General features: G+C 41.9%; 1 protein-coding gene and 1 long non-coding RNA gene across 4 annotated transcripts in view; one reads left to right on the top strand and one right to left on the bottom strand.

The window, feature by feature from the left end:
• ATG10 (autophagy related 10) overlaps nt 1–11,065 on the bottom strand; it is a 59,946-nt gene extending 48,881 nt beyond the window's left edge. Inside the window, exons 1-3 of the mRNA XM_054652322.2 lie at nt 10,965–11,065; nt 8,808–8,933; nt 4,512–4,631 (exon numbers count right to left, since the gene is read on the bottom strand). Of these exons, the coding sequence (XP_054508297.2) occupies nt 4,512–4,631; nt 8,808–8,921 (234 nt within the window). The 5' untranslated portion in view covers nt 8,922–8,933; nt 10,965–11,065. The remainder of the gene's footprint in view (nt 1–4,511; nt 4,632–8,807; nt 8,934–10,964) is intronic.
• A 726-nt stretch (nt 11,066–11,791) lies between these two features.
• Nucleotides 11,792–16,381, top strand: LOC143691988 (uncharacterized). 3 transcript variants are annotated; one of them, XR_013179826.1, is made up of 6 exons: nt 11,792–11,929; nt 12,202–12,337; nt 13,995–14,158; nt 14,651–14,804; nt 15,610–15,659; nt 16,199–16,381. It is a non-coding gene; the product is annotated as an uncharacterized LOC143691988 (long non-coding RNA). The 3 variants fall into 3 exon arrangements; XR_013179827.1 differs by lacking the exon at nt 15,610–15,659; XR_013179828.1 differs by lacking the exon at nt 12,202–12,337 and having other exon boundaries at nt 11,813–11,929.
• Nucleotides 16,382–16,701: the final 320 nt, after the last annotated feature.

The following is a 16,701-nucleotide window of genomic DNA, read 5'->3' as shown; positions in this document are numbered from 1 at the left end:
TTCCATGCTGACTCACTTCTTCTGCAATACCCAGAGGAGCTGAGACAAACCACACACTGAGAATTATTACTCCAAGTTATTGCTTCCCTTGGGCTATTTGAATAACAAACAAAGAGAACGCATAAAGTGAATCCAGATTTTCCCATTTTACTCGTTTAGAGTATAAGCTCTTTGAGGCAGGAGAACTACCTTCACTTTGAATCTTGTACAGTATTTTTCACCTTATCAACAATTCATGCACTAACGTATGTAACTGTTCTGTCCTTGCTAGAAAAGAAGACACAGTCCCATGTTCACTGATAAAGACCCTGACAGATGTCCTGGGAGGACAGATTTGATTTGGATCAAGAAAGAATACATGCTGAAGATTGTTGTTGAATTAGCCAGAACGCTTTATGGTGGTTACACAAGATTTATGCTGTCTGTGGAAAAGTACAGATGACACTCAGCTGGCATAAAGTCAGAACAGCTCAGAAAGGCAACAACTGATTCAATAAAAATTTAACCAGAACAAAATGGCAACTTAAAATTTTTCAAATGGCGCCCATGTGTTCCTATCTGTCCCTTGCTTTGCATCTCAGGCTATTTTTATTCTTTTGGAAGAGACTCTAAAAGGTTTATGACTCTTCAGCTCATATCCAGGGGACTGAATCTCATCTCATTGGTCAGAAGAGCATCCTCCACCAACTTGGCCTGAAGTTTATTATCAGTCACAATGCCATTAGTAGTTTCTGTTTACCATTCAGAATGTTGAAATAAACATCTCGATTAAACTAAAACCACAAAAAACAGAGGATGGCACACCAGAAGAGCCATGTGAACCCTTTTCCAGGAGGAAGGAAAAATGGAAAAATAGGGTCTGCCTAAGACAGGATCCCCAGGCAGCTCATTAAGATAAACAGCTTGACAACTGAGACACTGCCAAGTATAAAAAGACAAACTTCCTTAAACTGTCTTTAAGTTGCTACTTCACAAAACACAACCCTCAACTAAGGATGAGCTCCACCATCAGGGTGAAATCTCAGCTCCAGCGAAGTCACCAGCACAAATTCCCAGTGCTGTGAGGAGCCCAGAGCCACCTTTTGTGGCAGGGGGCTCACATGACAACATGCAGGCATCTACAGCCATGCAGCTTAACCCGGATCACCCCTGAGGAAAACCACACACTTCTAGACTCATCCTCTCTTAGAGGAGACACCTAAAATAGGTCAACTGATTTATACCCAAAAATGCTTCTTTACCTCCTCAGGCTGAAACAAAGATTTAAGTGACAAGCTCTATATTGCAGATATCTAAAATAAGCAGAAAGAAACCCACATAGAATTTTATTCTTGGTTTTCAGATGGAAACACAACTTGTATAAAAGGAACCAGCACATAATACAGACTGCTCTGTGGAAAAGACCAGAATACAAAGTTATTCATCACTCCCTCACCAGGAAGGCTCCTGATATTTAGACACCAATCAATGAGATGGAAGGCTGGAAACATTAACCATCCATGCTAATCAATGAGGTGAAACAAACTCCAAGTAAAATGGCCAGGTTTCCACTAGATCCCATAAGATTAGCACATTTTTGAAGCTGTGATAACTGATAATTGATTTTCTATTTGAATAAAGTTACTTCAGGCTATTTGTTTATTTTCTTCATCATATCACTAGGTTTCAGTGTCTCTTCACAGAGTAAACTCACACTAAAAATGAGTAGAGCAATGATAATTCTGCCCCTCAGCAGTTTTAACATCCTAACTGTACCCCACTACAACAGGATATATTTATTATTTATTCTACATCACCTCCTCCCTGATGTGTCTTGGGTTCAATCCCTTACACAGGAGTTAAATCCTCACTATGAATAACTTTCCCATAACTTCACTTCAAAAATCTATCTTCTGATTTTCCTCCAAATTTTTCACCTTTTCTGCCAAAACTGATGTTCTATTTCTAACCTTTGAAGTGGATTGCCAGGATGAGGGGAGGGAAATCTCCTGGCCTCTTCTGCCTTGCCATATCCCACAGCACAATCTTTTTTTATTTGTGTCAACACTGATTGTTCCTAACAATGAATCTTGATTACTCAGATCTTAATTTCCTTATTTTTCCTTTCTTACTGTTCCTGGTTTATTATTATTTGCATATGCATCGTATCTACCACACCTTGGAGGAGATCAGATTAGTCAGATGGAAATATTCCAGTAAGATACAAATAATAGAGATATAATACAGAAAAATCAAGATCATAACAGTAACTCAGGAACTGAAAATTGTGAAACGTGCAACTATCAGTCAATGGCTGGTTTTTTTTAACAAAGTAAATCAAAGTAAATTTTATTTCCTATTTAGAGCTTTTTTAAGCTCCAAATATATAAAAATATTTTTTTTATTTTCAAAAATAAAAAAAAAGAAAATATTGAATTCATATAGCCAGAAGAAATCTTTTCATTTTCCACCAAGATCACAACTTTTGCTTTTCATCAGAATGCATTTCAATAACTTACTCAAACAGATTGCAGTAATTCCATTACACCATGTGATTTATGGGTACAACATATATTAAAACTAAAAAAAAACCCTAAAACCTAACACCTATTTAAATAACAGATTGTTATTAAGAGTGGAATTGGTCTCTAGCACTCAATATCTATGAAAAAGAACATGCATCTTACACAGGAACTACTGTGCCTAAGAAAATGTAACCTCTCTACAGTCACCATTTTCATATTTCTTAGTGTTAAACACACAGCTTTACTGTACATATCCAAAGCAAATTTCATTTTCCTATTTGATAGATTAAATAACTTTAACAGTCTGGCTACCCTTCAGCTCAATGTAGAATGTAAATTTTACATCGTATCTATTAGGCATTGAATATTGTGGAGAAGAAAGTAAATTATTTTCCTTATGGTCTAATAACCTCCATAATTTTCTGAGACCTTTCTCTTGTTTCACTCTTCATCTTTACTGCTCCTACATGACAGGTACAAAGGTTCCTTCTCCAAGAGGGTCCTTCCAAACTGCACATTACTGTGGCTCAAAACAAAGAAATCTTTCCAAATATCTCAAGGACTGCTCGCTTCAGTATCTTGATAAATCACAAAACCTGGCCTGGAATCTTATTTCAGTGCATTATTTATTATAATATTTCAGTGTATTTAACATTTCTGTGTGTTGGAGACTCTGAAGTCTCTTTTGTTTTATGATATTTTCTGTAACTGACACCAGAAAAGGACTCAATCGCTTCTTACAGGTGTTCTTTTAAAATGCACTCAATAATGAAGACTTGATTCATTATTTAAGGCAAAAAAGGTCACAATAATCAAAAGCAATTTCCAATATAAACAGTAATCTCTTGTTACAAGTCAGGACTGAAGTAAACAAACACTGTTGTTAATGACAATTAAATGGCAACCCCTGAAGCACTGATGCCCACCTTCTTTCTACAAAATACGAGAATACAGTTTAAAGAAAAACTTGAAAAATGCCTCAGCTATTCGTTAAACAACTTGGATATCTATCCCTCTTTAAAGGCAGCTGAAACCTGTGAGTGAGCTCAAAAATCAGTAGAAATGACTGTGTCACAGCCTAATAGCACAATTGTTTTAAGTGCCATTTCCTTTAGAAACCAGGCCAAAAGAATACTCATTTCAGACCAGAAATGTCTTAAATGTACCAGAGTCTCAGTGGGGAAAAAAATTGCAATCAGAGTGCTGATGAAAAAAGGAAAGGAATTGCAGAGAAAGGTACCTGCAAAGTTTACCACATCCACCTATTCAACAGCTTATAGCATACACAGTACATTGCTTTCAGTCTATTATAATCCAAGATTTATTTTCCTTTTTAAGGTAACAACACAACAAGGGAGGGCATCCCTGTCATGTATATCCTGATTGGTCAATAATCTGGAGCTGTAATGAAGACTCAAGCAAGCAATTATTCAGATCAGTCCAACCAGAGTTTTCATTTTCTGGAAGAAAGACACTTATTCTCCTTCAGGAACACCTCATTGCCCCCCACCAGTTTCAAAAAATTGCTCAGTCTTTAAGTCAGTTCCACAGTAGAAAAGTAGCCATTGAGTATAAAAGTCTTATTCAATAAATATCACTTCAAGTGAGTATTAACCTCAAAGTTTCCTTTATTCTTTTAACTAACATTTACCTCTAAGTTAAATAAATCTTGATGATTAACCTTTTTCCAAACACACACACACACACACACACACACAAAAAAAAATAATTCTTTAATGTTATTGAACAAAAATGCCAAGAAATATTATTCTATGAGGAGAACACCTACACAAAGGATGCTGGAATCTTTTTCATTTCTTCCCAATTTTCATCATCAATACAGCTCAATAAGGTGTATTAATCAGTTTTCCTATAACTGTATGACAACTAATTCAAAGCCACTGGTAACTTCAGATCTGAAGTCTTGCTGGAAGGACTTACTAGCATAGTGGTTTTTATTTTTATTACTTATTTTATAAACACATAAGTTCAAAAACGTGTACTTACTTCTACATGTGCAAATAACATTTGTTCAGCGCTATCATTGTTTTCCTCCTTGAGGTCTGGTGGGATGTGTCTGTTTCTTACTTGGAAATGTGTCTTACTAAGGTAACCATCACCAAGGTCCTGCGTTCAGAAAAAGAGAAAGAAAAAAGACATTTTCTGTAACCAAAACGGTAAATGCCTTCACTGTTCTAGAAAATAAACAGAGCATGGTATTTAGGCACAGGCTCCAAGTCTTTTTATAGGCACTGATGACTGCAGTGCTCCTCAGCACCTTCTCACGGATGGTTTACACCAGCTCTTGGTGTTGAAGGAAGTCAAAGACCTCCACAGCAAAAATAAAGTTTAATACAGCTATTAATGGAAGAAGACAACTGCACCCTGGGGATCAGGATAAGTGCCGAGGAACAGGAAGGCAGTGCACCAAGGTGATGAAGAGATGAGGAGCTATTAGCAATTTTGACCTATTTCAATGCATTCATGCCAGGATTAACGTCCCAACTCTTGCAAAGTGGGTTTGGTTTTGCTCTGTATCCCCCTCTAACTTTACAAAGTTCTGAAAACAAAACAAAACCATAACCGCTTCAGAATTTATGTATGCAGAGTCACAACTTGTTTCCTTCTCTTGATCACCTCTGAGGTGAAATGTAAGAGAAAACAGACGAAGCTGTGCCTTCTCCCAGTTCCCATTTTATCATTTTGCTTCCCAGGCCACAGTTGTTAAGTGCCCTTGAACAATCCCAGAGTGGCAGAAGAAAGGTTTAGGAGTTTTCCTGCTTTACTGGCCTGTCTACCTGCACATTTTATTTTTCCTAATTAGGAGCAAGAGGAGAGAAAATGTTTAATAACAGGTACACTCTGAAAGGAGGAAAGCAAGTACAGAACACAAAGAACAGTAGTTGCTCGTTGAGGATTTACTTCTCAAAGGAAACAAATAAATTGGGAGTTTATTAGCTGTTTCATTACATTTTATTTTAGACAAACAGCATATGCACAACATCTGATGAAAAAGGATTCTATTCAAAACAGTCTCACTACAAAATTCATTAACATAGCACTAAATTTTTAGACAAGACTGCAAATTTAACTATGATTTAACTCTTTGGTTAATTTGTCATTGCTGACACAGTTTATGCCATTTATTTTTACCTTCAAACCATCACAGGTTTTATACTGACACACTAGTTCTCTCTTTCCAAAGACACTGTAGATTAAATGTACCTCCAAAATCTACTATGAGCTACTTGTTTACTTTGTTCTGATCAAGTTTCACACATTAAAAAAAGGATAATGCACTCTACATGTACTTTTTCCATTGATTTTTAAGCATGAATAACAGTACAGCCAATTACATTGCTGACTTCTTCTACATTATGCCTGATTTTCTCAACAGATCTTGTTAAGAGCATTAAACCCCCCAAATCTTCCTGCAAGTCCTGGCTGCAGAGCCAAGTGCAGCCTATGCAGGGAGGAACCCAGTGCCCAGAGAATGGTGAAAGAAAAACTAAGCCTAAACTGGTGATAGAAAATCCACTCCTTTCGCTCTCAACTCCCTCTCAAGCATCTCCTCGTGGAGCTTCCCACCAGTGCCAGCAGGAGGAAAGATCCCTGCACAGGTATTTGTGCAGCTAAGAGCAGCAGAAGAAGGGCTGCAGCCACCCACAGAGGAGAAATGCCCCACGGCACAGCGAGCTGTGCCAGAGCAGGGCTGCACTGAGCCTCCTCCTCCTCCTCCTCCTCCTCCTCCCTGAACCTGGTTCTTCCCCCGCCAGGAGAGTGCAGCCAAACTTCACAGCCCTTGCACTCTGTGAGTGCCACGAGAAAACAGGGATGGATGGAGGGATGGATGGATGGATGGATGGATGGATGGATGGATGGATGGATGGATGGATGGATGGATGGATGGATGGATGATGGATGGATGGATGGAGACCTGGAGCCAGCAGTCTCTGTAGCAGCATCCCTCCTGCTGCACTCCGTGGTGTTTTGTACTCTTCTACACCCCTATAAATCACAGCTGTAGCCAGAACCCTGATCCCACTAATGTGCTAAGGGAGTCCCTTCCTAGTGCAGCCGTACCAAAAGCCAAAGGGAACTAATGCAGCTTTTGGTGTGATTACCTGGATTAACCTCAATAAATGTGAAACAAACACAAAGCAAAGAGCAAGCAGGGCCTTGTTTTCCTCAGCTAAATCTCGACCTCCACAGCAAGATTTAACCATTCATCCTTAACAGCAGCACCCAAGTTCAGCTCCACCAGCTCCTGCAGGAGAGGTGCTCTTGGCTTTTTTACAGCTTTCTTCCGGTGGAAAAAAAACCCCAAACCAAGAAAACACATTATAAAAATAACATCATTTGGAACATTTCAGTTACAGCTATAAATACAGGGTTCTGCCTGGGCCATGTGAGCTTGTGCACCAAGAGCCAGCTCCACGAGAACAATGAGTATTTCATCATCTAAATTTAATCTCCACAGAAAATACGGGAACACAGTTCTACCAGCCTGGTTCACTTGTGTGGTCTCTCTGCTATCAATGGGTCTATTCACGTGAGTCAGGAATGAGGAATGGGATCCAAGTGCATTACATCAGCAAAATTAAGAGTGCCCCAAACTACCCACAACACATATACTGGTTTAAAAAGGAAAAAAGGCAAGAAGACAATGAGACATCTTGTTGAGGAAAAGCTTTCTTCTCAGACTCCACACTGTAAATGGATGGTCTCATGGCCAGGTTTTTATCAAACACTGAAATCACAGAGTCGCCAACTTGGCCCATTAAAAAAAGAAAACAACCCTCTTAGAATTTTTTTATATGAGAACAAAAAAATCTATCTCATTCTGCTATTTCCAGCAAAGCTTCTTATTTCACAGAAAGTTCAGACTTTGACCCATGTATTAAATTCCCAGTAGAGGCTCAGAGCATCTTTCTTTGTTGAATAAATCCTCACAAATATAGCCTTGAACTGAAATCTAAAGTTTCAAATGGTTTTCTGTAAGAAAGGGTGCATTGTAACACTTGGCTAATATTTGCACTCTTATAAAAACTCCTCAATAGAACAAATCTAAGTCCAAGGTACTCCCTCTTCTCCCTCTTACTGAAACTCTGATTGTCTGTGATGGAAGGGTTACAAATATTAATGTACAGCTACACATGTAAAAACGATGGCACACATTGGAAAAAGCATGACTTTTCTCCAAAAAAATTCATGAAAACATGAGTGGGAAAACACTGAAGCCATTAAACTCTAAAGAAAAAAAAAAAAAAAGCTATAGTAGCAGATTTTCTACAATAGAAAGACAGAATATACAAAAAAGAGAACATGAAAACCTACATGCTGGAGAAAGCCAGCATGGATCAATACATCTTCACATACTGTAACAATAATTTTTTATACACTGTATCAATATATATTTATATACTATAATACATATACTGGATAATTCGTGTACCTATACACATATTAGTTTGACAGTATCCTGTGCAAAATAACAAAAGTCATGTAGAACTCAGTAAATGAAAAAATATGTATAGAAAAGCATTCTTCTTAAAGAAAACAGAATTTGTCAGGGTAATTTCAGAAGACATGTTCGGTTGATAAACATACAAGTCGGAACAATACATGCTTAGAATTTCCTAAGATATCTGTGGATTCCACAAGTGGAAATTTAAAATAATTAAAACAATCCCACACTGATCTTACACATGCTATAGGATGAAAATTTATTAATTCACAGATCTCAAAGTGTAACTTAAAAAATGGGTAAATCATCATAAAAGAAGTGATTCTAATGGGGTCCTTTGGGACTAGTCTTAGCCCTGTGCTATTTAAAATTTTGATTAATGACCTAGAAACAATATGTAGTTATTATTGCAGAGGTTTGAAAGTTATGGAGAAGCAGCAAATAATAAGAATTGATCATGAACACTGGCAGATATTTCTGGTTGCTGTATGCAACTGACAGGTATTGCAATGGAAGTACTAAGCCAAGGATCTAGAACAAAGGCTATGTGCTATTTCAGCCTAAAGGGTTAAAGTGAACCTTGGATACAAAACCTCACCAGAGTAGGAGGGATTGAATTTCACAGAGACACCACATTCATTGTCCGGTTCTGCCCAGAGCTGAACAAGGGTTTTGATAGATTGGCCATGATTCAGAGATCTACAGCCCTGTCCAAAACCTGCACGGGCCTAAGCCCTCACCTCAACACACCCATGCAGTTTAAAGGATGTTTCACCTCGTGGTGGCTCAAGAAGCCCACCAAGAGCCTCTAGAAGCCAAGGCTGTGATTGCTTTACCTTGCTGGCTCTCCACTCCCAGCCATCTCCTATCTGTTGTGAATGCTTAACAAACTCTTCACAGAACTGCTTGAATCTTTTCTCCTCCAAAAGGAAGTCTTCTTCACCTGCCATGCCACAGGATAGCTGCAGAGCAAACCGAAGGTTAGTGCTGGCAGATGAGAAAAACACCGAGAAATTTCACTAAATCATAGCAGCTGAATAGCAAAATAACAAAGCATAAGGGGAAAAAAAAAAAAAAACTATTGCTTTAAATAACACAAAGACTTTTCTTCAATTCCATCAGGGAATCCTGAATGTGCAGAACAGCTGAGGCTGGAAGAGACCTTTGGTCCATTCCCCCTGCTCTCAGCAGTGTCAGCTCCAGCAGGTTGCTCGAGTTTGTTTCCATCTGGGTTTTGGCTATCTCCAAGGATGAGGAAGCCACAGCCTCTCTAGGGAACCTGTTTCAATGCTCAATTACCACAGCAGGGAATATTTTTTTCTTCTGTTTAAACTGGAAGCATTTACCTGTCAGTTTGTGCTTGTTGCCTCAACTGAAGGAAGCCTGGCTCCATCTTCTTTATTCCTTCCCACCATGTATTTATGGGCATTCAGAAGATCCCACTGACCCCTTCTCTTCTCCAGGCTCATTCCTCCCAGCTCTCTAAACCTTGCCCCACCAAACACCCTTAATCACCTCTGGGGCTCTTTGCTGGACTGGCTCCAGTATTTTGGTGTCTTCCCTGTACTGGGCAGCCCAGAGCTGCACTTTTAACATGTATTTTGCAGTGCAGCTCTCTGTGGCCCAAAAATATGGTTTCAAAACCTTCCCTGTCCCTCAAAGGGTTTTCTCACAGGGTTTTGAAGATTAAATTTTTCTCAGATAATTTTGTCATTTTTGCTTGCCCCCCTCCCACCCTTGCCCATTTCAATGAGGATGTGTCATAAACAGAGCTGGTTTAATGTGTTTGTGGACATCAGGCAGCACCACAAACAAACCACTGAATCACAGAATGGTTTGGATGGAAGGAACCATAAAATTCATCTTGTTCCATGGGCAGGGACACCTCCCACTGTCCCAGGCTGCTCCCAGACCCAGTGTCCAGCCTGGCCTTGGGCAGTGCCAGGGATGCAGGGGCAGCCCCAGCTGCTCTGGGCACCCTGTGCCAGGGCCTGCCCACCCTCACAGGGAAGGATTTCTTCCCATTATTTACTCCAAACCTACTTTTTCCAATTTTAAAGCCATTCTCCTTGTCCTGTCAGTGGCTATCACAACAATTACCTGTAACTATTACAACCAGATCACACCTCTCCTTAACAAGAAACACAAGTGACACAGCATGTCACGCAATGCTCATTATTTTTCAGTATCTGTCCCTGAGTCACATCATCATCCTGCCTGCCCACGACAAAAGTTATTTATTAGCACTTGAAACACGTTACTCTCAATGGCACTTAACGCAAGGCTCTGTGCCTCCTGGATGCCAGGAAAGGGGAAGAGCAGGAAGCATACAGTGCAGGTGTTTCTGCAATTCCCCAAGTGCCCCAGCCCTGAGGAAGGGACGCAAACCGCCCTCATTGAAAAAGGGAGAGTGCACAGCTCCCTCACAGGATTGAAACTGTGTGCTTCTGGAAAACGGCAGCTGTGAAGAATCACCGAATCCCATACCCCTGGGGCTGGCAGGTTCCTCTGGAGCTCCCCAGCCCAGCCCTGCCCAGGCAGGGTGCCCTGGGCAGGGGCACAGGAAGGTGCAGCTGGGGCTGGGATGTCTCCAGCCAGGGACACTCCAGGCCCTCCCTGGGCAGCTGTTCCAGGGCTCTGCTGTCCCTCCATGGACACAAGTTCTCCCTCCTGCTGCCCTGCACCTCGCTGCCCTTTATTTGATGGCCACTGCTGCTCAGCCTGGCACTGGCAGCACCGAGCAGAGCCCGGCCCGTGCTCTGGCAGCCCCTGCAGATGTTGGGATGCATTGACGGGATGCCCTGCCAGCGTTCCCTTCTCCAGACTCCGTGAAGGAATCCCGTGCGCTCGGACACGGGCCTGGCCGGCTGCTGGAGGCCAGGCAAGCCCCGCACAGATTTTCCCTTTTCCTCCTTTCCACGGTCTTCCCGGCCCCGGCGGACAGGGTCGGGGAGAGCGGGAGGGACCAGCCCCGCTCGCCGCCCCTCACGTACCGTGCGCTCCTCCTCCTTTTTCCTTTTCCTCCTCTTTTTCCTCCTTCTCCTCCTCCTCCTCCTCCTCCCGCCGCTCCCGGAGCGCGCCGGCCCCGCCTCCGCTGCGCATGCGCGGCTCCGCCGCTCCGGGCAGGGGACGGGGGCCGAGTGCGCGTGCGCGCGGCTCCGTGGGGGTGGGAATGGGGGAGTGAGGGGATGAGGGGGGAATGAGGGGGATGGGGGAATGGGGGAGCGAGGAGGGTGGGAGGGATGAGGGAATGAAGGACTGAGGGGGATAAAGGAGTGAGGGAATGGGATGAGGGAGTGGGGGAATGAAGGAGTGAGGGAATGAAGGACTGAGGGAATGAGAGGGATGAAGGAATGAGGTGTGAGGGAACGAGAAGGATGAGAGGGATGGGGGAATGAAGGTGTGAGGGCGATTGAGGACTGAGGGAATGGGGGAATGAGAAGGATGAGGGAATGAAGGGATGAGAAGGATGAGGGAATGGGAGGATGAAGGAATGAGAGGGATGAGGCAATGAAGGAGTGAGGGGGATAAAGGAGTCAGGGAATGGGATGAGGGGATGAGAGGGATGAGGGAATGAAGGAGTGAGGGGGATGAGGGAATGGCGGGATGCCGGGAACAAAAGGGATGAGGGCGATAAGGGATGCGAGGAGATAAAGGGAATGAGAGGAATGAAGGAAAAGAGGGGGGTGAGGGAATGAGGGGCTCTGGGGGGTGAAGGCTGAGGGGCTGCAGAGTTGAGGGGGACAAGTGGGGTGTGCTCCGGGGCTGAGGGGGACAGCGGAGATGGGGGACAGCAGGGCTGGAAGAGATGAGGGATTGGAGGGGCAGTGGGAATGAGGGATGAAGGGCTGGGAGCCATGAGGGAGGGACGGGGCGCAGGTGCCTGCGGGGTGTGGAGGCCCTGGGGGCCATGAGGGAGCCTGGGGGCTGCAGGCACCCACCCCAGCCCGCTGAGCAGGTGAGCAGGTCCCTAGCCAGCCCGGGAGGAGCCAGCCCTCCATGCAGCCAGCTCTTGGTTTTTACACCAAGAGCTCGGCTATAGCAGGCCTGGTCACCTTCCTGTCCCCGGTGTATAAATATGTAATGGTACTCCTTGGGGAGGAGGTGGTGTGGTGTTAACATGGCAGGGGGGTCACCTGAGCACTTCCTAGGCCATTTCCAGGAGGTGCCAGCATGTTTTCCAGCGTTCCTTCCATTACCCAGCTGTGCTGTTTCTGTGATTGCCTGTAGGTCTGAGGATTTGGGAGGAGCATTGAAGCCGTTCTGCTATGCAAATGGTGGTGGAATTATTTCTGAATTAAAGAGTCTATTAAACCATACGTTCTCCAGTGGTAAAGTCTTGCCTGGCACAGCTAGGCAGTCCAAGGTAGTGTGTGCAGAATGCACTTCAAGAGGACAGACATAAAATTCTCGTTTTACCTATTTAAAATATTAAATAGAGGACAGATATAAAATATTTGTTTTACCTGCTGTTTTAAATAGTTCTAGGACTGCTGTGTGTATAGTAAACCACAGCTACCCCGCCAGTCTGGAGACCACACTACTCAGGGAAAGCTTCTGTATGCAATTGTTGGGTTGTGATGTGACATTTTCCCAACTGTGCACTTCCAAATTTCCTTGTAATTTGCTGGATGTGGAGAGCTCAGGAGGGCCAAAGCTTTTTCCTTTTCCTTTTCCTTTTCCTTTTCCTTTTCCTTTTCCTTTTTCTTCCTTTTCTTTTCACATATTCCTGAAGTAAAGCGTCTTAAAATTCCTGTTAGCAGCCAAGTTCTTCAAATAAATACCAGAGTTCATGTACAAAGATGATTTTCACCACTTGTGATCAGTGAAATGTTCCATCTAGGTTTACAGTTTTCAACGTTAGGTGTATATATAAATGAAGTTTTACCACATTAACTTATTCTGGAGAATTATTAATTGTATGATGTGTATTAATTGTATTATGTGAACAGGTTATGGTGCCTTCATAGATTGGTATTTTCACTGCATACATCATTTTTTAAATCAGCTGCATGGTTTGGGTGATGCCATTATAGGCTGTGATGCTATAGCTCTTATTTAATCATCAGAATTAATTATTTATATAATTCTTTACTGTTTCTTGTAAATGTTTTTTTTTTTTTTTTAATTTGTTGAGTAAAACACTGCGTTGTCACCCACCCCTGAGTTTTGGGGGAGGATTTTTCACTGTGGAGTGTTCTCTCTAGGCCATTTTTGCTAACAGTAAATGCATGTGGTAATGAAAAAATGTCACGTAATGTGCATTTCCTTGGAAGCTACAGCTCCCGATTTCTAATTTTAGCTTTGTTACTGTCTCTCTGGATTATCTTAGGGAAGAATCGTTGGGTTTGAGACATGGCTCGTGTAAAAAGTGGCTGAGAGGGCCCTGATTTTGCACCAAAGTTGGCAAAGGAGTTGCCATGGCTGACAAAATAAGGCTGAGCAGAGTGAAATTCTGTTCTTGCAGCACCTGGTATCAGCTTGGTCATCTCCAGTCCCGTTGCCAGGGCACTGCAGTAGATTGCAGTGTGTGCCTCTTTATCAAGGGAAATTCATCTGCTGAGGCTCTGAAATTACTGGACAAGAAGTCCCAAAATGGGGGGTTCTCTCCCCTCTCTTCCTCCTTTTGCCTGAAAAATGCTTCGGGTTTCCATCTCATCTCTGCCAGGCAGGAGCATTAAATAGCCCTGTTCCTTGTGTCACTGCTTTAAATGCACTAAAAGGTCATTAGACCATTTAATTTTCTTCTAAATATATTATTATGCATTTAGAATATATATATATTTTTCATATATCATCATTGATGAAGATGATGAATGAGCAAAATCATTGATACCAATACCAAATTTTTATCAAGTATCAAAATGAAAAAATTTCCAGAGTAAATTACAGTTCTTGTAGGGACTTAGTTGATTGGGAATTTTAGAACTGAACAAAATAAAGATTGCAGAGAATAATCCTTTATCAGCCAGACTGAATGACCTCTGAAAGGTCTTTTTCTTCATCCTTCTCCTTTGTCCCAGGAAATGCGGCTCCAGCCCAAACTCCTTGATCAGTCGAGCAGTTCATGCAGCACTCCACTCTCCAAAGGAGAAAAGGTGACATTACAGCTCCCAGACTGGCACAATTAACACCATGAACATTTCGTTCCATGAATCTTCCTCAGTGTGCTCCATCTCCTGACAAAGTAATTCCTCACAGTAATTCTAATGCTACTTCTTACACTTTGATTACTCCTAATTTCTTACGCTGAGTGATGTTGCTAGGACAAAAAGAGATAATAATTTGTTATTGCCAGTGCCTGGCAGTGTTTGCAAAGTTTTGTAACAAAAGAATATTGCCAGGTGGGAAAAATCAGAAATAATGGTGTAGCCAAAGCAAAATGCTTCTGAGAATGTCTTGGACAGCACGCTCAAACCATATCACCTGTGCTGTAACACAAAGATTCTTCATTTTCTGTACTAATATGTAATAAGAATTAAAAATAAGATATTCTGCATTTTTCTGCTGTGTTTGTTTAGGAGACTTAGTTGTCAAAATCCTGTCCCCTGATAGAACTTGGTAAGTGGACAGTTACTTTTTCAGAATTGTTAACAAACTCTGTTTTTCAGTAATCACTGCAATACTGCTCTTCTTTTGTGAGGTACACAAGTAGTCTTATTTTTCCTTTTGCTGGCAGAAAAGGAGGAATGAAGTGACCTGTTGAAGACTGTGGTAACTGCTGGGCTGCTGAATGGAGATGAATTTTGTCAACTTGTATTCTGTGCCTGCGACTGTTTGAGCTCTTGGGCCCCGTGACTGCGCTGAAAGTTCAAAAGGAAATAATCTGAGAGGTACACAAACAGCATTCATTTTTCATGAAGGTTTTTATTCCACTCCAGTGGCAAATGTTTCCAATCAGAACTGAAGGAAGTACAGTCACAATGCAGCAGTTGTTGCCACCTTCTGTTTTCAGCAATTTTTCCTACCTTTTCCATTTGACATAAAAGTTGAATAAATCTTTCAGAGTTCAGATTTTTTTTTTCATTTGTTTTGTATTCATTTCAAGTCACTGTTATTCATGTTTCTTTCTTGTTTTATTTTTTTTGTCTCCTATTAGCCCAATATATATCAAACTCAACTTGACACAGGCTATCTAGGAAATACTGACACCATTCATACAAAAGGTAGCAACAGTTGAAAGTCTCAAAAGTGGTGCTCATGAGTAGGGAACTCGAGTTTGGGGGATGTTGCAAGAAGAGAAGAGAAGGACTGCTTGATGCAGAAAGGTTTTTTTCTAATTAGCTCACAAGTTCTTGGTCAAAACAGCATTAAAATATCTGTGGGCAGTGGAGCAAAGGTCATTATTATAAGAAATTAGTAAGAGGATACACTTGGAACTGTAGTAAATATATATAATGCTAATAAATAAACAAGTTAGTCTTTCTCTCTCTTGTTTTACTAAATCAGCAAACTACAACGCCCCATTATTTCTGATTTCCCATGACTTGTTTTTGACTGACTTGACCATGACACAGTGTTAAGTTCACTAAAAAGTCAAAAACAAGTTCAAAGTGCAGTGTGTGAAATATTTTTGTAGGTAGATTAGAACTAGGATTACTTTTATGCAAATAACATAAACAAATTCTTTTACCTAAGGAGACCAATCCAGTTGAAGAGTTGAAGATTGAGAGGGAAATTCTACACAGGTGAAAGGGTTTTAAATATATATATATATATATATATATATATATATATATATATATATATATATATTTTTTTTTTTTTTTTTTTTTTTTTTTTTTTTTGGTAAAATAAAGTAGTTCAACAACAGAAACTATGCAGAAGCCAAGCAAGAAGTAACACGAGTTTAAAAGTATTTCTGTATATTTTTGTTACAGAATTTATGTACAGTACATGCAGCACAGGTTGTGTCCCAGCAGGCTGGACTTAGCAGTTGTCCTTGATGTCACAGCACAGCATGCACACAACACCCTGAACGCCAGGGATGTATGGGATCTGTACGTTTGACCCCAGGATTTCTGAGGATCACCACAGGCACCGTTCCAAGTGTTAGATTTGGTTTCGTTTCCCTTTCTTCCCTGTTTTTCTCCTTGCCTGTGACAGCAAAGCGACAAGCCCTGGAGCTTAAGCTCAGAGTCCAACTGAGGCCCTTCCCAGTAAGGTTGTTACCCACAGAGTGTTATCACTCCCTGTTATTTTAGTAACAGCTAATTTCTCTTATTAGAGACCATGAAATCCTCCTCTGACTGCTCAGATCCCAGGAGGAAATGCCAGTTCCATACCTAGCAGTGGAGCAGCACAACTGCAGCGTGCTTTTGGCACGCTGGAGACACGCCAGAGCTGTGGAAATGCCTCCTGATGGCAGCTGGGTGAAAACTGTGGGGGCGGTATCTGTGGGTTTGGGGGGTCTGGCAAGGGGCACAAGGGGCCTGGGGGGAGCTTTGGGGGTGCCTGAGGGGGCTAAAAGGAATTATCATGGGTTTAAGGGAGTCCTGGGATGTTAAGAGAGCTGTTAGGAGGATTATCTTGGGTTGGGGGAGGTCTGGGGGGCTGTAGTGTTCTTGGGGTAGCTACAGGGGGATTTCATGGGTTTATGGGGGTCTGAGGGGCACAAGGGGATTGGGGGTGCTCTGGGATGTTATGGATTTGGGGCACTGTAGGGGGATATAGAGGGATTATGGGGGTGTTTGGAGAGGTCTGGGGAGGCCGAAGGGGATAATGGGGTTT

The sequence above is a fragment of the Agelaius phoeniceus genome, chromosome Z (genome assembly GCF_051311805.1).
Source record: "Agelaius phoeniceus isolate bAgePho1 chromosome Z, bAgePho1.hap1, whole genome shotgun sequence".
Lineage (NCBI taxonomy): Eukaryota > Metazoa > Chordata > Aves > Passeriformes > Icteridae > Agelaius > Agelaius phoeniceus.
The sequence above is the reverse complement of the archived record's forward strand: the minus strand, read 5'-3'. Positions and strand labels throughout refer to the sequence as shown.